Source organism: Coregonus clupeaformis, chromosome 27 (assembly GCF_020615455.1).
Source record: "Coregonus clupeaformis isolate EN_2021a chromosome 27, ASM2061545v1, whole genome shotgun sequence".
Classification (NCBI taxonomy): Eukaryota; Metazoa; Chordata; class Actinopteri; order Salmoniformes; family Salmonidae; genus Coregonus; species Coregonus clupeaformis.
The window spans coordinates 12794553-12816376 of NC_059218.1; the positions used below are offsets into that span (position 1 = coordinate 12794553).

General features: G+C 44.2%; 1 protein-coding gene and 2 non-coding genes across 3 annotated transcripts; all 3 read left to right on the forward strand.

Annotated features, from left to right (window-relative positions):
* Positions 1-3468: 3468 nt before the first annotated feature.
* On the forward strand, positions 3469-21010 carry LOC121541455 (60S ribosomal protein L37). Its single transcript, XM_041850477.1, has 4 exons — positions 3469-3550; positions 4269-4404; positions 18820-18904; positions 20899-21010. The coding sequence occupies exons 1-4, from the start codon at positions 3548-3550 to the stop codon at positions 20966-20968; spliced, it is 294 nt and encodes a 97-aa protein (XP_041706411.1). The 5' UTR covers positions 3469-3547; the 3' UTR covers positions 20969-21010.
* On the forward strand, positions 4116-4195 carry LOC121542269. Its single transcript, XR_005995876.1, has one exon. It is a non-coding gene; the product is annotated as a small nucleolar RNA SNORD72 (small nucleolar RNA).
* LOC121542270 lies at positions 6118-6196 on the forward strand. Its single transcript, XR_005995877.1, has one exon. It is a non-coding gene; the product is annotated as a small nucleolar RNA SNORD72 (small nucleolar RNA).
* Positions 21011-21824: the final 814 nt, after the last annotated feature.

Here is a 21824-nt window from a genome sequence, read left to right on the forward strand (position 1 = left end):
TCTCTCTCTCTCTCTCTATATATATATATCTTCTCTATATCTCTAGCTTCTCTATATCTCTATCTTCTCTCTCCCTGTGGGGTTCATCTCCAGTCAGCCAAAACCAAGGTCAACGTGCTGTCTTCTAAGGACAAGGTAGACACCTACTAAACGACTGGTTTAATTGTCTGCTCACAGTGCCCAGTAAACACCTGAGTTCACCCACAGGTCTAATAGGCCTATATCAATCTCCCATATAGTCCTACACATAGGCCAATTTGCCTTACAAAGGGGAAATCAGGCTTTTGACAAATAATGAAATTCTAATTTCCATAGGTCTATATTTTATTACACAAACACAAACCATTTCAAAAGCTTATAGAATATCCAATAAAGATGAGTGGAGTAAATAGCCTCTTTAATGTCCAAAAAGCATTGTGTTAAAAACAACATCCACACTTATCGTTTTGTTGCTTAGGCTAGGGTATGTGTTTGGTTGTAGGTGTTGGTGTTTGGGGGCCAAATGATTTCCCCTCTTCTCAACACTGCGTGTGTAGGCCCATTCCATACAAATGTCATACCACTAGGCCTTCATGTATATCCTCTCGCCCAATAAGATATTTAAAATGAATAGGCCTATTCCTAAGTATCCATGATGATTATTCTCAATTAGCTATTCAGGGACTAGTTGGAAGCATAAGCCTACAGGGAGGGAACAATGATGAAAGACATTGAGCCACACTGCTTTAATGTTAAAGACCCAGTGCAGCCGTTTTGATCTCAATATCAAATGAAATCAAAGTTGATTGGTCGCATACACAGTTTAGCAGGTGTTACAGCAGATGCAGCGAAATGCTTATATCTATACTGTACATATGCACACCAGAGGAATTTATAGAAGATATACTAAGAATGATATGTACAGAAGTAGATATATTACAGTGAGCTATGTCAGGAATCCAGTATATAAATACATATGTGGTGTGTATAGACAGTGTAGCTAAAATACAATGTACAGTAGTAGAAATATTAGAATGAGCTATGTCGGTGATACAGTATTGAAATACACAGTGTGAAACGGGCCCACTGGGCACACACTGGTTGAATCAACGTTGTTTCCACATCATTTAATGAAATTGCGTTGCACCAATGTGGAATAGACATTGAATTGATGTCTGTATCCATAATAATAATAATAATAATAAGTGGGTAGTGTCCAATGGTTCAATCAAATCATTTCTGGGTAACAATGAAGTACCTTACTGTAATAGTTTTCCATTAAAATGGCCAAAAAGCAACTAAAATAGCTTTCTCAAGCAATAATTTTGCTAGGACTGTCTGGGAGTGGTCTGAGTGAGGTACCTAATTGGAGGGGCCTAATGGGAGGGATATGTAACCTGAAAACTAGATGTTATTGGCAGAGAGGTTTGGAACTCTCTGTTATTGGTCTATTAAACTATACCGCCTGGTGATGTCACCAGGCAAGCTAAAACTCGACCCATGCAAAGCCTGCTGATTAGAAGGTCCTGTGTAAATTATATTTTCAACCAGCAACTATCAGGAAATAACACTGATCACATTTTTTCACACTTTTACAGTGTTTCATCAGCTGATGTACAATACAAAACACAGGAAAAACAGAATTTTGACTGCACTGGGCCTTTAATGATACAAGTATGAGACAATATTTATCCCCTCCCCTTTATTCTCTGGGGAGCATAATGTCAAATAGAGGTGCTTATATTTGTCCTTTTTCAAAAGTGGGTAACCTGTACAAGTGTGAAACAGAAATGTGTTTTTTGCCAATCCCAACTCCCCCTGAGAGTGGGGTTACAGCCAGGATCAGCCATTATTGATGGCAAACCTGGAACAATTAGGGTTAAATGCCTGGCTCAAGGGTACATCTGCAGATTTTTCACCAAGATGGCTCAGGGATTCGAACCAGTGAACTTTTCGATTACTGGCCCAACGCTCTTAACCGCTAGACTATCTGCCGCCCTTCGTATGTATACAATGTATAGAAGTTAGAAATATGAAATTATTTTTGTTGTGAATGAAAAACTTGAATAGACAAAATAAACTGAACTGATAGTCCACATCACATCCTCATTCAGTGAGTCCATCTCAATTTGTCTAAAGTGGATTCCTGTCCTTGTCCTCTCTCCTTCCTCTTTACAAATCTGGGAATAGCAATATGTCGGATATCAAGCAGGAATGCGCTTAAACTGTACAGTTATTTCATGAAGTTGGTTTCAGATTAAGGAAAGCAGACAGGCGATGAAGCTGCTTTAGATCATTGTCACTTGGCCACCAGCAGCTGATTGGCAACATCTTGTGGCTAAAAATAATATTACATTCAAAAGCAATGCGTTTACACAGGCAGCCCAAATCTGATATTTTTTCCACTAATTGGTCTTTTGACCAATCACATCAGATCTTTTCACATCAGACCTTTTCATAGCTGATCTGATTGGTCAAAAGACCAGTTAATGAAAAAAATATCTGAATTGGGCTGCCTGAGTAAATGCAAATCAAATTGTATTTGTCACATGTTACAGTGAAATGCTTACTTACAAGCTCTTAACCAACAATGCAGTTTTAAGAAAAATAGGTGTTAAGTAAAAAATAGATAACTAAAAAATGAAAAAATGAAAGAGCAGCAGTAAAATAACAATAACGAGGCTATATACAGGGGGTACCGGTACAGAGTCAATGTGCGGGGGCACAGGTTAGTCGAGGTAATTGAGGTAATATGTACATGTAGGTAGAGTTAAAGTTACTATGCATAGATAATAAACAGAGAGTAGTAGCAGCAAATAGTCCAGGTAGCCATTTGATTAGCTGTTCAGGAGTCTTATGGCTTTGGGGTAGAAGCTGTTAAGAAGCTTTTTGGACCTAGACATGGCGCTCCGGTACCGCTTGCTGTGGCTGGAGTCTTTGACAATTTTTAGGGCCTTCCTCTGACACCGCCTGGTATAGAGAAAGTCATTGTAGCCTATGATGATCACAGTGTGACTGATTGACACATTGAAATTGATTGTCTTGGATGCAACTCCACTTGTGTAAAGTCTTTAAAAGCGTATATTTTATGGTGTTCATGTAGTAGGCCTAGGCATTGTATAGACTCATTGAAACGTTGTGGACTCCTTATCTTGATAGGCTAAGGAAGAAACCTGTGCATTCATATCCATTTCAGAAACAAGCTATGGAAGTAGCCCAGATAGAATACTTTTTCAATTATATCCTTCCCTCTTCCCTTCCTTGGAGTAATCACTGATCCAACATTATTTGATGGGTGAAGGCAGAGAAGGAATTATGCATTTTAAAGTATTCAAACAGGCCCTGCCTGATATAAATAAATAACAATTGGTCGGTTTTGTCTTCAGTACATAAATTAATGTTTACATCCTTAGTAGGTAGCGGGCAACTTAGTAGGCTACTTATGGAATGAAACGCTTGTCCTAATTAAGTTGGCTTATTTTACTGTTACACCGGAACAACGTCGGTTCTGATTTACTGCAACACCAAGGTCTTTTCCGGTCTCTTTTCACCCACCCACAGGAAGAAAATGGTGAGTGAAATAATTTGTCAGAGATGGATCTTACAACATCTATTTATTTATCGGTTTATTTTTCAAGAAATCGTAGTGGTTTACGACTTACAATCAATGATAATGGTTTCTCACTGATATTGTTTTTGATTAAACGTTAGATGGTGTAGAAAAAGCGGTAGACAACTTCGTTAGCTAGTTAACTAGCAAAGGAAGCATTGGTCCATTGTGTATGTTTTGGGGTTAGCTAGCTAGAAAACAACCTTAGCTAGTTTGTGCTCAAGGTAAATGAGCCATTCTACAAACCACAACATCCTCACCTTTCTTTGTGTAGCTAATTCCCTCTAATCAACTAGTTATGAGTTGTTTTGTTGAACTGTTTCTAGCTAGTAGTGTTAGTATATTATGCCACTGGTCTTGCTAGCTAACTTGCTACCTTGCCTAAACCAAAAATGGAAAACTAGCAAACTAGTGAAGTTACCAGGAAGTTGGATAGAAACGTCAGTAGTCCAGCTTGGTTACCTACGCATGCAATCAGATGTACAACAAATGACTAATTCTCTGCTATGAATTATCCTGTGTCATTGTCTTGTCAATGATGTTTTCAATACAAATGTCTGAACATATGAATTTTCAGTGATTCTTACTTATTGACTGAGACAAGACCCCAACCTCGCCATGCATTCACACCGAATGACAAAGATCTCTTTGGCTAACCTTTGGTCCTTGTGTGTTTCAGACGAAGGGGACGTCGTCCTTCGGAAAGCGGCGTAATAAGACACATGCTCTATGCCGTCGCTGCGGTTCCAAGGCTTACCATCTGCAGAAGTCATCCTGCGGGAAGTGTGGCTACCCCGAGAAGCGCAAGAGAAGTTGTAAGTGTCCATGCCATTCCTTGAGATCGATAATTCGGCTTATCCATTCATTGAAACTGCTATATTGTAGTGATGGGAAGTTTGGTACTTCTTACTGACTCAGATCTTTTCAACTCGTTTAGTCAAAAGAACAAATATTTTAACTCATTTCGTTCATTTGATTCAGTCATGCCCAGAGCATGCAGGACCCCTAACGGCTAACAATGAACTAAAAACTCGAAAGAATCATGATTCTACACGCATCCCGTTCCCCATAGGGGCTTATTGTAGCTGTCATTTATGACAGACTTATAAAAGTGTGCTTCAATGCTACTTATACAAATACGATTATTTATTGATAGCTTTGAAACAAGGTCTAGTTGCGTCCGCAACCGGACTAGATTGTGAACGGCTCTTGGCAGAATGCTCTACATTTTACATTTTAGTCATTTAGCAGACGCTCTTATCCAGAGCGACTTACAGTTAGTGAGTGCATACATTTTTCATACTGGCCTCCCGTGGGAATCGAACCCACAACCCTGCCATTGCAAAAGCCATGCTCTACCAACTGAGCTACATGGGGCCCAACGCAGTTACACCTCGACATCGCCTAAATAATAACAATGCAACTGCTGTGCAGTTGGCGGTTATCGCGGGTTGACGCCAGAACTGATTGAATCTTGGCCTAAGTTGAACATAATCTGTTTTGGGGGGGGGACTTAAAAATGGTAAGGTAAAAGTTAAATAACAACAAGTTGACATTGATGATGTCACTATTGCAACCATTCCTTTCAGGGGTGGGAAATGATTGTACATGAAACAAAACTAGTTGAAATTTATTTTAAGGTCAGGAGTTAGAATCATTTATATACAGAGGATTTGGTGCGTGTTCCATGTTGAAGGATGACACCATTCTTCAGGTTCATTCAATGTTTTCAGACCAATCCCTATCAGTCAGTTATTACTGAAAATGTCCTCTCCCTTAGAACTGGGAACAGAGCAGAGAGAAATGAAACACCTTCATAGCAGCGCTGCAAGTCCTACTTCACATATTTCTCCATGAATTTCTTGTGGAACTCTGAGCGCGAGTGTCGTTGACAAAGCGTTTCTCCCTGCATGCCTCATCCACTCCCTTTGCACAGTTCTTGAACACGACGTCATCGTCCCACCTTCTCTCGACACTTTACTTCCGCGAGGGCGATTAGCACAATATCATTTGCGAACTGCAACAGCCCCCCAAAATACTTGTTTTCACGTTCAAGTGTTGAGCAGAGCTGTCTCTTCTAACATTCAATAATCAGTTAATGTCATTCATTCTTTGACCATGCAATCGAATCAATTATCAGTTCTAAACATGTCTTTTTCTTTATGCATTATCTATTTTTCCGTGAGCACATGATACAGTTGGTGTCTCCGGAGCCGGAGAAGCGAGTATTAATCCTGCTGTACGTTTCATTGCGGCCAGCAGATCAAATGAACGAGTCCCTCTGAAAAAAGAATCATTACTCTCAAGTCAGTAATGAGTCGTTCAAAAAGAATGAATCGTTTACAAACGGCACATCACCACTATGTTGTCACCAAGATGTCACAGACCTGTGGGTATTCTGTCTCTATTGAATACTGAGGTTTGTTGCAGCATTGTCTTTTAATTTGTTTGCATTACTGCTTGCCTTGTTGACTTGTTTTTGAATGTTTGACAGTGCAGCATGAGTCAGTTCATGTTTATTACCCAGTGTCTTGTCAGTGATGATTTCAATACAAATGTCTGAACATATGAATTTCAGTGATTCTTACTTTGTGACTGAGACAAGACCCCAAACTCTCCATGCGTGCACATTGGTTGACAAATTAGATGAACAATATCTTTGCCTAACCTCTGGATGTGTTTACCTGTGTCCCCACATCTGTTGACCAGGGGTGTGTATTACAAAGTAGGATCAGCTACCTGTTGAGCGTAGATGGCTCTTGAACAATTACTATTTAGTCTATTTTCACTGTATTGCATTAGTGGAAGCCAAGACTGTCCAGGGCAAGGCTGCCGGTGTTGACTAGCAGAAGTTACTTTTCGTAGCATGTTAGGGCAGGGTTTTATCTGAATCAAATGGGGCTTGGGTGGGGGCATGGCCAATGGTGCGGTCACCGACCGAACATTTGAGGCCCTCCTGTTGGCCGCAGTGGACAACATTTAGCTGTTTAAAAGCTAATTTCCTGCAATTCTACACATCTTGTCATGGCTTATGCTATCTGAGTGATTCAAACATAACAAAATCAAATGGGGCTGCATACCATGACAAATACTCCTGAATGCATCATTTGGGGAATTTTTGGTTCTTCTGACTGCCTGAGTGGACTAATCCATTGTGGAGGCCGCGGGGATGGCACACCAGTACTACATTTACCGTTAATGACCATTTCTAAATTACAATGTTTGTTTGGTTATGGTCATTTCTGTTAATGCATTCAATATATTATTATTACAGTCTTACCATTGTCATTGTAGGAGTGGACATGTTGTTTGCAGAGTGCACAACCTAGGCTACACTTGTGAGGAAAATGTTTTGGTTTATTTCATTCCATTTACGAGTTGTCAATTTATTCATTGTCTTTAGTTTGGAGCACTCCTGTCAATTTTGAGTAAGGACACGCACCTGATTACACATAGAACTAGGCCTAGGCTACCTGGCCTGCACACAAATGTAGACTTATAAATGTGTCCATTTGATACGGCTGACGTGTATGTATATGTGTATATACACTGCTCAAAAAAATAAAGGGAACACTTAAACAACACATCCTAGATCTGAATGAATGAAATAATCGTATTAAATACTTTTTTCTTTACATAGTTGAATGTGCTGACAACAAAATCACACAAAAATGATCAATGGAAATCAAATTTATCAACCCATGGAGGTCTGGATTTGGAGTCACCCTCAAACTTAAAAGTGGAAAACCACACTACAGGCTGATCCAACTTTGATGTAATGTCCTTAAAACAAGTCAAAATGAGGCTCAGTAGTGTGTGTGGCCTCCACGTGCCTGTATGACCTCCCTACAACGCCTGGGCATGCTCCTGATGAGGTGGCGGATGGTCTCCTGAGGGATCTCCTCCCAGACCTGGACTAAAGCATCCGCCAACTCCTGGACAGTCTGTGGTGCAACGTGCCGTTGGTGGATGGAGCGAGACATGATGTCCCAGATGTGCTCAATTGGATTCAGGTCTGGGGAATGGGCGGGCCAGTCCATAGCATCAATGCCTTCCTCTTAGAGGAACTGCTGACACAGTCCAGCCACATGAGGTCTAGCATTGTCTTGCATTAGGAGGAACCCAGGGCCAACCGCACCAGCATATGGTCTCACAAGGGGTCTGAGGATTTCATCTCGGTACCTAATGGCAGTCAGGCTACCTCTGGCGAGCACATGGAGGGCTGTGTGGCCCCCCAAAGAAATGCCACCCCACCCCACACCATGACTGACCCACCGCCAAACCGGTCATGCTGGAGGATGTTGCAGGCAGCAGAACGTTCTCCACGGCGTCTCCAGACTCTGTCACGTCTGTCACATGTGCTCACATGTGCTGCTTTCATCTGTGAAGAGCACAGGGCGCCAGTGGCCAATTTGCCGATCTTGGTGTTCTCTGGCAAATGCCAAACGTCCTGCACGGTGTTGGGCTGTAAGCACAACCCCCACCTGTGGACGTCGGGCCCTCATACCACCCTCATGGAGTCTGTTTCTGACCGTTTGAGCAGACACATGCACATTTGTGGCCTGCTGGAGGTCATTTTGCAGGGCTCTGGCAGTGCTCCTCCTTGCACAAAGGCGGAGGTAGCGGTCCTGCTGGGTTGTTGGCCTCCTCCACGTCTCCTGATGTACTGGCCTGTCTCCTGGTAGCGCCTCCATGCTCTGGACACTACGCTGACAGATACAGCAAACCTTCTTGCCACAGCTCACATTGATGTGCCGTCCTGGATGAGCTGCACTACCTGAGCCACTTGTGTGGGTTGTAGACTCCGTCTCATGCTACCACTAGAGTGAAAGCACCGCCAGCATTCAAAAGTGACCAAAACATCAGCCAGGAAGCATAGGAACTGAGAAGTGGTCTGTGGTCACCACCTGCAGAACCACTTCTTTATTGGGGGTGTCTCGCTAATTGCCTATAATTTCCACCTGTTGTCTATTCCGTTTGCACAACAGCATGTGAAATTTATTGTCAATCAGTGTTGCTTCCTAAGTGGAAAGTTTGATTTCACAGAAGTGTGATTGACTTGGAGTTACATTGTGTTGTTTAAGTGTTCCCTTTATTTTTTTGAGCAGTGTATGTATGCATACATACAGTACCAGTCAAACGTTTGGACACACTTACTCATTCCTGAGCATGAATTGGTTTTTAGTCAAGGCCCCCGCAAAGGATTAGTTCATTGAGATGGGCGGGCGGGTATATATATATATATATTGTGACGTCACGAGAGGCTACACAGCTTTCAGCGGGATTGCTCAAGTAGTGCAAGGAGACAAGGTTCAAACAAAACAAGGATTTTATTATAGGTCTTGGGAAATTAACGAAAATATAACAAAATTCTGTTCTCTTGTGGCTCTTTAAGGGTTAACAGTTCAGGGATGTCTCTTCCACATCCAAAATCATAATTCTCACTCGCTCAGATAACTTTTCCCCAGCCTTACTGTAGTCCACGTTGCAGCTAGTGGCCAACCCAGCAAAAAGTCCTTCCAAATGTCTCTCACGTATTTCCACAGGTGCATATATCCAAAGGTGAGTATTTCCCAAAGGTAAGTATCTCCAAATCCTTATATTCTTTATGGAAGTGGACGTGCAGCACTCTTGTCCTCCAGAGAGCCCAGGTTGGAGACTGTGTTTCTTCACCCCCCACACACTCCCTCAGTGTGTCTCTTCCCTTCCAAACCTTCAGCTCATCAGCTCCTCATTTGTTTCAGCTGCGTGGGAAGATTGGCCATAGAGGGGTGGAGTTCCCGACCATACCAGCAGATGGAGCCATAGCTGTCTGGGTTTGCAGCCACCTCAGGGGGATGTAACGCCCCTCCAGGACACAGCCTCTCGTGACATCACACATCCCCCTCCTCGGGACCGACATCCTCGTCGGGGTAAAGGCAGCGAAGAAGGCATCACGCCGGGAGAGGGCGTCCGCATTGCCGTGGTGCTTGCCAGCCCTATGGACAACAGAAAAGTTAAACGGTTGCAAGCTCAAAAACCATCTGGTTACTCTACTGTTTGATTCCTTGTTCTTGGCCATCCACTGCAGAGGGGCGTGATCAGATACCACCATGAAACGTCGGCCCAGGAGATAGAACCGAAGGGACTCCAGGGCCCAGACTACAGCCAGACATTCTTTCTCCACCGTTGAATAGTTCTTCTCTCTTGGAAGTAACTTTCTGCTTAGGTAGAGAATGGGATGTTCTTCACCGTCATGTGCCTGGGTGAGGACAGCACCCAGACCCACCTCCGAAGCATCCGCTTGGACAATGAATTCCTTCTTGAAGTCTGGTGCCACCAGGATCGGACTGGAGCAGAGTGCTCGCTTCAGGTTGAGGAAAGCCGCCTCCGCCGCAGGGTTCCACTTCACCATTCGTGAGTGGCGTTTGGTCGTCAGCTCCGTCAACGGTGCAGCTATGGTAGCAAAATCTGCAATAAAGCGTCTATAGTAGCCAGCGAGGCCCAAAAATGACCTTACTTGCTTCTTGGTGATGGGCTGCGGCCAGTCCTGTATGGCCCGCAGTTTGGCTTCCTGTGGTTTGACCAACCCCCGCCCAATGGTGTACCCCAGGTAGTTTGTCTCACTGAAGGCCAGCTTGCACTTCTTCGGGTTTGCCGTGAGCCCTGCTTCCTGAGCGAATCCAGCACCGCTTGTACCCGGGGTATGTGGCTGGCCCAATCCGGACTTTGTATAACAACATCATCCAAATAAGCCGCTGCGTGCCTCTTGTGGGGCGCCAGGACTCGATCCATCAGGCGTTGGAACGTGGCAGGTGCCCCGTGGAGACCAAACGGAAGTCGGGTATACTGGTAGAGCCCCTCCGGGGTGGCAAAGGCTGTCTTCTCCTTGGACGCCGGGGTCAGGGGCACCTGCCAGTAGCCTTTTGTGAGATCAAGAGTGGTTAGGAAACGAGCATGCCCCAAGGAGTCTATTAAATCATCGACACGAGGCATTGGGTATGCATCAAATTCAGACACTTCATTCAACTTTCGATAGTCATTACAAAATCGTACTGAACCGTCTGGCTTGGGAACTAGTACGATGGGACTTGCCCAGGCACTGTGGGACTCTTCGATTACTCCCAACTCCCGCATCTTCCTTACCTCCTTCTGTATAACCACTTTACGAGCCTCTGGCACGCGGTACGGGCGCTGGTTTACCGTTCGGCCAGGCATGGTGCGGATCTCATGTTGGACCACCTCTGTGTGACCGGGAAGGGAGGAGAAGACATCCTGGTTCTGCTCCACGAGTTCCAGGGCCATCTGTCGTTGATGTGGGGACAGATTTGGACCCAGCTGAACCTCTTCTCGCGCCGGTTCCTTGGTCTCTGTGGGGGGTAGACAGCTGAACATCGCCTCTCTGGCGTGCCACTTCTTTAAAAGGTTAACATGATAAATCTGCTCGGTTTTTCTTTTATCTGGTTGCCTCACCTTGTAGTTTACTTCTCCCATGCGTTCAATGACCTCATATGGTCCTTGCCAGGTTGCCAGGAATTTACACTCAACGGTTGGCACCAGGACCAGCACTCTGTCCCCCGGCTTAAACTCCCTGGGTTGAGCAGATCTGTTGTAGGAGGCTTGCTGTTGCCGCTGACTGGCCTCCAGGTGTTCCCGCATCATGGGATAGATGGCCTTCATTCTCTCCCTCATAGCCCGACATGGTCGATCAGTGTCCGCTGTTGGCATGGCTGCTCCTCCCAGGCCTCCTTGGCGATGTCGAGCAGTCCTCTGGGTCTGTAGGAAAGCAAGAGCTCAAAGGGTGAAAAACCAGTAGAAGACTGAGGTACCTCTCTCACCGCAAATAATATGTATGGTAACAGCTGATCCCAGTTGCGCCCATCTTCCCCCTACCGCTTCCGCAGCATGGATTTTAGTGTTTTGTTAAAACGCTCGACTAGGCCATCTGTCTGGGGGTGGTAGACCGAGGTTCTCAGCTGTTTGATTTTCAGTAAAGCACAGAGTTCTTTCATCACCCTGGACATGAATGGAGTCCCTTGGTCCGTCAATATCTCTTTTGGGATTCCCAGACTAGTTGAGAGACGGAACAGCTCCTTGGCGATTTGTCTGGATGTAGCCTTCCTCAGCGGAATGGCCTCCGGGTACCGGGATGCATAGTCCAGAATGACCAGAATGTATTGATGTCCCCTGGAACTTTTCGGTAAGGGCCCGACTATGTCTAATCCAATCCTCTCAAAAGGAGTTTCGATAATGGGCAAGGGAATGAGCGGGTTTCTATATGTGGGCTTTGGCGCAACCTGCTGACACTCAGGGCAACTACGGCAGTAGTTCTCTATCTCTTTGTGTACTCCTGGCCAAAAGAAACGTTGCATGATTCTTTCCTTAGTCTTCTCTACCCCCAAGTGGGCCCCTAGCGGGTGTGTGTGTGCTAGGTTGAGTACTGTGGCCCGATAGGGCTGTGGCACGAGGAGCTGTTCATGCACTTCATCATTTTTCTTGACTATCTGATATACTAACCCCCGGTTTACTGCGAAATGGGGGTAAGTAGGGTTTGTCTTATCACCTAACACTACACCTTCTAATACCTGCACATTTCTTAAGGCATTTGCAAGAGTAGGATCTTGTAATTGAGCCGTACCATACTGGCCTGTGAGAGGGGAAGCTCTTGGGTGCCTGGGACGTCTTCTTCACTGGAGAACGGAGCACTTTCCTGGGCTGCGTTCTCTTCTCCCGTATCCGGACCAGTCTCGGTGTCGGTCTGGGCACCTGCCATCCCTATCAGAGCCCGGGCGGGAGTGAGTAACTCGGAGGATTGCACCGGAGCCTTCCCAGGATGAGTCTTGCCTCTCCGTTTCCGAGGTACTCGGGTTATCCTCTCCTGAGACTCTCTCCAGAGTGGGTAAAAGGCTGGGCAGTCTCGTCCAATCAGGACAGGGACGGGGAGGGAATCAACCACCCCCGCCGTCGTGTGTATGGTTCCCCGTGTGCTGGTCATTGTAAGTTCAGTAATGGGGTATTCTCTGGTGTCCCCATGGACACAGGAAACTGGGAGGACTTTCCCCGGGGTCAGACACGTTGGGCCCACCAAATCCTTACGTACCAGGGTGGCCCGGCTACCAGAATCCAGTAAGGCCTCCACATCATGGTGATTCACAGTTACCGGGCAGGTGGGGGGTCGATCTGGGCCGCCACCTACGACTCCCAAGAGCGAGGCAACACGGTGTGTGGGTGCTGAGCTGGAGGACTCCGCAGTGGGCATAGGTTCATCGGCTGGTTTCCCACACTGCCAGGAGATATGTCCCATCTCCCCACACCGGTAACACTGTCGAGTTTCCCCCTCCTGGTGTACTCTTCTTGGACCCGCCTGGTTTCTGGCTCCCCCTGGAGCCGGGATAAGTCCTGACGTGGCTGGGTTCGAGACCTTGGGGTCCTTTTGGACGGGTTCTTCCCATTTGTGGTGGGGCCGCACTCCTGGGGTCTTTTCGGGAAGCATTCAGCATCTCCGCTGTGGCCTGGTACTTTTCCACAGCTTCCACGGTCAGATCAGCCGTGGTCAAGGCCTGTTGACTGATGAACCGTTTTGCCTCATAAGGCAGGGCGCGTAGGTAACGCATCCACCACAACGGCCTCCACCACCGCCGCTGCTGTATTCCTCGGCGGATCCAGCCATTTCCTTGCGATTCGGACAAGTTCATGCATCTGCGCCCGAGGAGGTTGGTCTGGTTGGAAGGTCCAGCTGTGAAAGCGCTGGGCCATACCAAACTTTGTGAGTCCATATCTGCTGAGGATCTCAGACTTCAGGGCATCATAGTCAGTAACCTGGTCAGGGCCCAGGTCCCGGACAGCATTCAGCGATTCCCCGGTTAGAAAGGGGGGCTAACAGACCAACCCACTGTTGCTTGGGCCAGGCTTCCCTAGTGGCCGTGGCCTCAAATGCATGCAGGTATGCCTCAATGTCATCGGTAGCTCCCATCTTAGATATAAAGTCACTTGCCTTTATTGGGCGGGTATTTTGGACAACCCTCTGTCTCTGCAACTGCAATTCCTCTGCCTTCAGAAGGTTGGCTTTCTTTTGCTCCTCCAAGAGAGCCACGTTTGCTTGCATCTGGGCTTGCTGGCCAGCAACAAGAGCTTTCAATATGTCCTCCATTTCAGTCGGGCGGGGAGCCTACGGCCAACTTGGAAAACTGGGTGATCAAACCTTCGGTATCCTCCTCTGACATGCACTATTAACGCTTGAGCTGCCCGTATTCTCCACCATCTGTGACGTCACGAGAGGCTACACAGCTTTCAGCGGGATTGCTCAAGTAGTGCAAGGAGACAAGGTTCAAACAAAACAAGGATTTTATTATAGGTCTTGGGAAATTAACGAAAATATAACAAAATTCTGTTCTCTTGTGGCTCTTTAAGGGTTAACAGTTCAGGGATGTCTCTTCCACATCCAAAATCATAATTCTCACTCGCTCAGATAACTTTTCCCCAGCCTTACTGTAGTCCACGTTGCAGCTAGTGGCCAACCCAGCAAAAAGTCCTTCCAAATGTCTCTCACGTATTTCCACAGGTGCATATATCCAAAGGTGAGTATTTCCCAAAGGTAAGTATCTCCAAATCCTTATATTCCTCATGGAAGTGGACGTGCAGCACTCTTGTCCTCCAGAGAGCCCAGGTTGGAGACTGTGTTTCTTCACCCCCCACACCTCCCTCAGTGTGTCTCTTCCCCTTCCAAACCTTCAGCTCATCAGCTCCTCATTTGTTTCAGCTGCGTGGGAAGATTGGCCATAGAGGGGTGGAGTTCCCGACCATACCAGCAGATGGAGCCATAGCTGTCTGGGTTTGCAGCCACCTCAGGGGGATGTAACGCCCCTCCAGGACACAGCCTCTCGTGACATCACAATATATATATATATATACACACACACACACATACAGAACCAGTCAAAAGTTTGGACACCTACTCATTCAAGGGTTTTTCTTTATTTTTAAAATTTTCTACATTTTAGAATAATAGTGATGACATAAAAACTATGAAATAACACATATGGAATCATGTAGTACCCAAGAAAGTGTTCAACAAATCAAAATGTATTTTATATTTGAGATTCTTCAAATAGCCACCCTTTGCCTTGATGACAGCTTTGCACTCTTGGCATTCTATCAACCAGCTTCATGAGGTAGTCACCTGGAATGCATTTCATTTAACAGGTGTGCCTTAAAAGTTAATTTGTGGAATTTATTTCCTTCTTAATGCGTTTGAGCCAATCAGTTGTGTTGTGACAAGTTGGGGGGGGGTATACAGGAGATAGGGCTATTTGGTAAAAGACCAAGTCTGGAACATTTCAAGAACTTTGAACGTTTTTTAAAGTGCAGTCACAAAATCCATCAAGCGTTATGATGAAACTGGCTCTCATGAGGACCGCCACAGGAATGGAAGATCCAGAGTTACCTCTGCTGTAGAGGATAAGTTCATTAGCGTTACCAGCCTCAGAAATTGCAGTCAAATAAATGCTTCACAGAGTTCAAGTAACAGACACGTCTCAACATCAACTGTTCAGAGGAGACTGTGAATCAGGCCTTCATAGTCGAATTGCTGCAAAAAAAAACACTACTAAAGGACACCAATACAAAGAGACTTGCTTGGGCCAAGAAACACGAGCAATGGACATTAGACCGGTGGAAATGTGTCCTTTGGTCTGGAGTCCAAATTGGAGATTTTTGGTTCCAACCACCATGTCGTTGTGAGACATGGTGTGGGTGAACGGATGAACTCTGCATGTGTATTTCCCACCGTAAAGCATGGAGGAGGTGGTGTTATGGTGAGGGGGTGCTTTACTTTACTTAATTTAGAATTCAAGGCACACTTAACCAGCATGGCTACCACAGCATTCTGCAGCGATACGCCATCCCATCTGGTTTGGGCTTAGTGGGACTATCATTTGTTTTTCAAAAGGACAATGACCCAACACACCTCCAGGCTGTGTAAGGGCTATTTTACCAAGAAGGAGAGTGATGGAGTGCTGCATCAGATGACCTGGCCTCCACACTCCCCTGACCTCAACCCAATTGAGATGGTTTGGGATGAGTCGGACTGCAGAATGAAGGAAAAGCAGCCAACAAGTGCTCAGCATGTGGGAACTCCTTCAAGACTGTTGGAAAATCATTCCAGGTGAAGCTGGTTGAGAGAATGCCAAGAGTGTACAAAGCTGTCATCGAGGCAAAGGGTGGCTATTTGAAGAATCTCAAATATTTTGATTTGTTTAACATTTTCTTGGTTACTACATGATTCCATGTGTTATTTCATAGTTTTGATGTCTTCACTATTATTCTACAATGTAGAAAATAGTAATAATAAAGAAAAACCCTTGAATGAGTAGGTGTCCAAACTTTTGACTGGTTCTATATGTGTGTGTGTATGTATGTATGTATATATATATATATATGCCCGCCCGCCCATCTCAATGAACTAATCCATTGCGGGGGCCTTGACTAAAAACCAATTCATGCTTGATCCGAAAATGTGGTCGGAGGCTCCATATAGAGGGTGTGACGCAATTGCGGAGCCACCATAGGCATGCAGAGGCCAAATCGAGCTCTGTACCGCATCGCCATGCGCCTCCCAAATGTTGTACCAATACTGAGGGCTCTTTATAGCTCCGCATTGACATGATTGGTTGACAGTAGGTGGGGGCGGTACATCCTGTATAAACACAAACTCACTTCCTTGACAACAGCTCTGCACTGCTCAAGAAGTATGAATGCCCTGACTTCTGTGGAGTCAATATCACCGTAAATGCTGCATGGCCAATGCAGAGGTTGGATTGACCATGTACCCAGATGCACAATGCACTTCTCTCTCCAGAATGTGATCTCTACCACCAATTTGTTCACAATCATTGTTTCATTTCTTCACTGTGTGAATTGTTTGCGTTTGATTGTTGGTGTATATCAGTTCCCCATTACGTATGTCACCAGTAGTACATTTCCCTTTAATTCCTATAATTTCTCATCTACAATGTTTTTTACTTTGTTTACGGTAATTTATTTTCATGCATTCAATATTATTCCAGTCTTCCCTTTCTCATTATCTTGAGTGGACACATTGTTTGCAGAGTGCACAACCAATGCTACACTTGTGAGAAACAAGTTTTGATTTATTTCATTCCATTTACGAGTTTTGTCAATTTAGTCAGTCTTTCGTTTGAAGCACTCCTGTCAATGTTGAGTAAGGATGCGCACGCATAGAAGTAGGCTTATAGGCTACCTGGCCTGCGCGCAAATGTAGGCATATATAAATGTGCCCATTTGGGGATCTGATAGTATTCCTGATTGGCTTAATGCACCACCACTAATGACCTGTAGAGCTTCTCAAAGTAATGTTTTCTTCACCTCAAACAGCAAGCAAACGTACTGTTTTTACATCCATTGAGAATTACAATAGTTCCTCAATGTATTTTTTAAAATCTTTCCAGCTCTCCCTTTCAATAACCACTCAGCGTGAAATCGAAAAATGTACTGGTACTGTTTATATTTAGGTGCAGGAGCTCCACAATACTTTTGAGCTAAGATTCTATAAGAGGAACAGGAGCTCAAGCAGTAGAACATTTCAGGTGCCGTTACTCGGCTCCGGTGAGCTCCTGCCCAAGTCCAGCACTGCTTCTTATCCCTTGCGCAAATAGCCTACAGCTGTGTCTGTCCCGAGCTCACTGGCGCTTAAAACTGAGGGCCCAGAATATTTTATACAATGTTGCAAGTTTGCTAGCGCAAGCTTCGGGCTGGACCCAGTTAATAGTTGATACAATGTTTCAAGTTCGTTTGCAGTCAGGCCATGTGTAGCCAATGTGGTTTATATGATAGCCTATTACCGGCAACTTCAAGAGCATAATGGAATAATCTGTGAAGGCCAGCAACAGCGGGAGGAGGAGTAGGGTTGGTTCGGGAACAGGTTTTTTTTTTCTTCTGGTTAGGATATATTAGTCTCTGGCTCCCTCTTTTTAGTAATTTGTGTGTCCATTTTTACTTGCAGCGCTTAAAGCATCAGGTGAAGTAGCTTACATATAGTTGATTTTATTCAAACATAGGGTGTGTATATATGGAAAAATATGTTTTAAAGCTCACTGGTGCAAGAAATGCTGAGGGCCCAGAATATTTTATACAATGTTGCTAGTGCAAGCTTCTGGCCAGACACAGTTGATACAATGTTTCAAGTTTGTTGCAGACTGGCCATGCGTAGCCAATGTGTTTTATAGGATATTTATTTTAATCAGGATATTTTCTACCTGCAGGCTGCAGTGTTTTTATTTGTTGGCTTTATGTAGGCTATTTTTACATAGTTGGCAATGGTAATAAAAGTTACTTTTAGATTTGTAATTTAATTTGGGTAACATTTTGATTAATCACATGACAATAATTTTGAGATAAAGACTTGTAAATTAAATGACACTGTTCCACAAAAATGTGCATATGAAAATCGTAACTGATCGATAGAAATGGTAAGATAAATTGGTACTAAATGGAAAAGGTTGCCAACCCCTGGTGTAGCCTATTACCGGCAGCTTCAGGAGCGTAACCGCAGAATCTGTGAAGGACAGCAGCAGGAGGAGGATCAGGAACAGGTTTTTTTCTTCTGGTTAGGCTATCTTGATTTCTGGCTCCCTCTTGAGTCATTTGTCTTAATTATTTAATCAAACAGTGTGCTTAACGCATCAGACAAGTTCAGTACATATAGTTGATTTTATTAAAACATATAGGGTGTGTCCTATATATGGAAAAATACATGTTTATAAATTTAGACCAATTGATTGGTCAAAAATAAAAGACAGCTCGGTCGACCAATACTTTTTTGGGAGTCGGGGACAGCCCTACTGTTTGGTCATACGTAGGCGGTCTGGGAAAAAAAACACTTAGGCGGCCGCCCAATACTTTTCTTTGCAGAAAAAACCCTGGGTTAGGATAACTTATGTGGCAGGTTAGGATAATTATTGTGGCAGGTTAGGAGAATTAGGTTAAGGTTAGGGAAAGGGTTAGGGTTTACTAAAATGCTACAATTGTCCCCTATGCGGCTAACATATCTAGCTACAACCAGGCCTGCCCTGAAGTCTTGGTTTCCACTAATGCTATGCTGCTCTATTGTCATGGATCTGCAAATTAATTTAAGGATATTTGGGAATGTTCGCTGGCAAAACCGTTGATCCTGCTTTTTTAAATGTATTTCTGTTGTCTACCTTTGTGTATTGACCTGTCGTCTCTTTCTGTAGACAACTGGAGCGCTAAGGCCAAGAGGAGGAACACCACTGGGACCGGCCGCTTGAGGCACCTGAGGGTTGTCTACCGCAGATTCAGGTGAGCACAGTGGAAAGCCAGAGTACAGAGTCCTGCTGATTTTTGCCCCATTGCCTGGAAAAACAGGGTTATTCAGTAGGGCACATGGCAAAATGTTTTGCATTTGAAAATGAAGTTCAGGTAGGATGCGTTTTCTCCTGTTTCCTGCCCACTGAAGGCGGCGACCCTGGTGCACTCCAGACAATCAGTAACATTAGTGCCAGGGAGAAATTTAAACCTGCAGGATTGTGGCTCTCAAGGGCCTGAGTTAATCAAATGCAAAGGACATGCAGGTCATTCTAAAATGTGAGAGTATATTTGTGGTGGTTGATGCTTTGCTGTAGTGTTGTCACGGTACCAGAATTTTTGACTTCGATACCAGGTTCAGTATCACGATACTCGATACCAAAACAATACACGATACCATGGCAAAAAAAAAAGAGTATTACCTAGTCACAGAATAACCACTGGGCTTTTCATTTTTTACTTTGCGCAATATGTTGATAACTGGTAGAACAACTAAAATAACAAATAGAAGATCTATTCTATATTCAATTTCTTTCAAAAATAAAACGCCCTATTAAATAACAGAAGAATCTTACATTTTCCTTATGCAAAACCATATCTGAGACTCAGAGCATACAACATAATTTTACCGTTACATCTAAGCTGTTTTAAAATGTAATTTGATACACATCAGGGTTAATTTGCTCATCTATAGCCATAATATAGGGTCAGAGGAAATTAATTAGACCTATGCTAAATAATTTAATGTATTAAGTGAATAGTTTAGTTCCAAAACATGTTTTTTAAGTTCATTTCTGAAGCTTCTATATTGCAGTAGTCTACACACCATTAGAAATACAATGGATTTAACACAGCGTACTACAATTCCCAGAGTGCATTTCAACTCCCAGGGTACAATGCTCCACCCAGGGCTGCTGGTTGGCTACCAGCAAGCCCAGACAAACGCAAAGTAGTCTAAATATATTGCTGTCATAGCTAAGTTATGAGTGAAACTCAAATTACTTCTGGGTTGTAATCATATTATAACGCTCACATTACATTTACATTTTAGTCATTTAGCAGACGTTCTTATCCAGAGCGACTTACAGTTAGTGAGTGCATACATTTTCATACTGGCCCCCCGTGGGAAACGAACCCACAACCCTGGCGTTGCAAGCGCCATGCTCTACCAACTGAGCTACAGGGGAATGTCATGCTGAATATATGTTGCTGATTATCCCTTGTTTCGGTGGGCTGGCCCTCATCTGCTCTATAAGCAAAGTATTGCCATAGTTCTCTTCTGTAGCAAGTTTTGTCATCAAGCTGCGGACATGGAGGTATGTTTTCGTTAGAAGCCATGCTGTCAGCATTTTCTCTCTCGCTTGCTTCTTAAGTAGCTTGTGCTGTTCCAGCTGCATGTGCAAGTAGCCTGGCTAGCTTACTACTGCCCCCTTGAGAACATTCAGACAAATTACTAGACAGACTTGATCCTCTCAGTCCTTATATGACGTGAGACACATTTGAAAGAAGTACCGAAAGTAACAAATTCTAGTACCGAACTGTTTATCGTGTTCTAGTATTGAAAAAGTACAGCAGTTTCAGTATACCGTGCAACACTACTCTGCTATATGTGAATCATTCTCTGCTCCTGAGTCTTGTTGTGTAGCCCTTTAAGCCACTGTCAGCCTGTGCTCCGTTAAAGCTGTTGCTTGGAAATAATGCTAGCTGAAATTAGTTTGCCAATGTAAAACAAATGTCTGAACACATTAGTTCAGTGATTTTAATTTTGAGGCAAGCTTCACTCTGCCATCAATTTATTCTGCCATGTTTGCTTATTGCCATCTATTATTTAGTTTGTTCACCAGTAGTGTACATGCTGGGTACAAATAACACCACAACCTGGTAAAGACCCTGGGTGACTGAATGAAATGTTGCCATATAGCTTAGGTGAGCAATAAGGTTACTATTTGAGTATTGTATGTAATGTCTTATATACTTTCCCTTTTCAGGAATGGATTCCGGGAAGGGACCACCCCCAAGCCCAGGCGTGCTGCGGTGGCTGCCTCCAGCTCGTCCTAGACACACTTTGGGTTTACTTAAATAAATGTGCTGTTGATTTAAGTTGTCTTGTCTGTTTTTTCGGTATTACATTAACCATCCAATAACTATTTTAACAGTCTAAGCTGCACATTTGATAAGTGTGAACTGTGTAATTGCGGTGTAGTTCACCATTCCCAATTGAATATTTTATTTATTCAACCTGGATTTTAAATGAAGGAAAAAAATTAAGTGCGTTTCTGTCAAGTTGTTTAAGTTAGTGCAAGCATTCAGGTTGAAGACAGTTATTTTTTTTTTATCAGCACTTGACATTGCCCAAATCAGCCATAGAAATGGTATGGATGAGACAACCTTTTGAGGATTGTGTGGGGTGGGATTATGTAAAGACGTTTCAGTGGTACAGTGTACAATCAAGATTGAGATGGCAATAATATAACAATTATTTGTTGCTTAATCAAGTGCTCTGTCCGTGGTGTTATGTTCTGAACAGAGTAAAAACTCAAACCATGTTTATTTCCCCATTGGGTCATACAGCTGCAAAGACAACACACAAGCACAAATGTACCTTCCGACAAGGTGTAGTTATCTCCTTGCACGTCTAAGCTAGACATTCTTTCTGTTGGGCAGAAACACGGTAGGTTCCTCTTACTGGTATTATCATGGCCCTGTATAAGTCTAGGACCCTCATGGGTGTGGAAGTGTGTGTGTGTGTGAGAGGCCTATAATCGGATGGTCATCAGGGTGGGTCCCTGTGGCCCCCCTCCCAGCAGTGTCTTCCCTCTTCATCTGTTGACCTTACCTCGAGTTGAGTTCCACATCCCTCATGGTCCTGGTTCCTCAGCAACTGGCCTGCCTTTTCAATAACTGATACTAGACT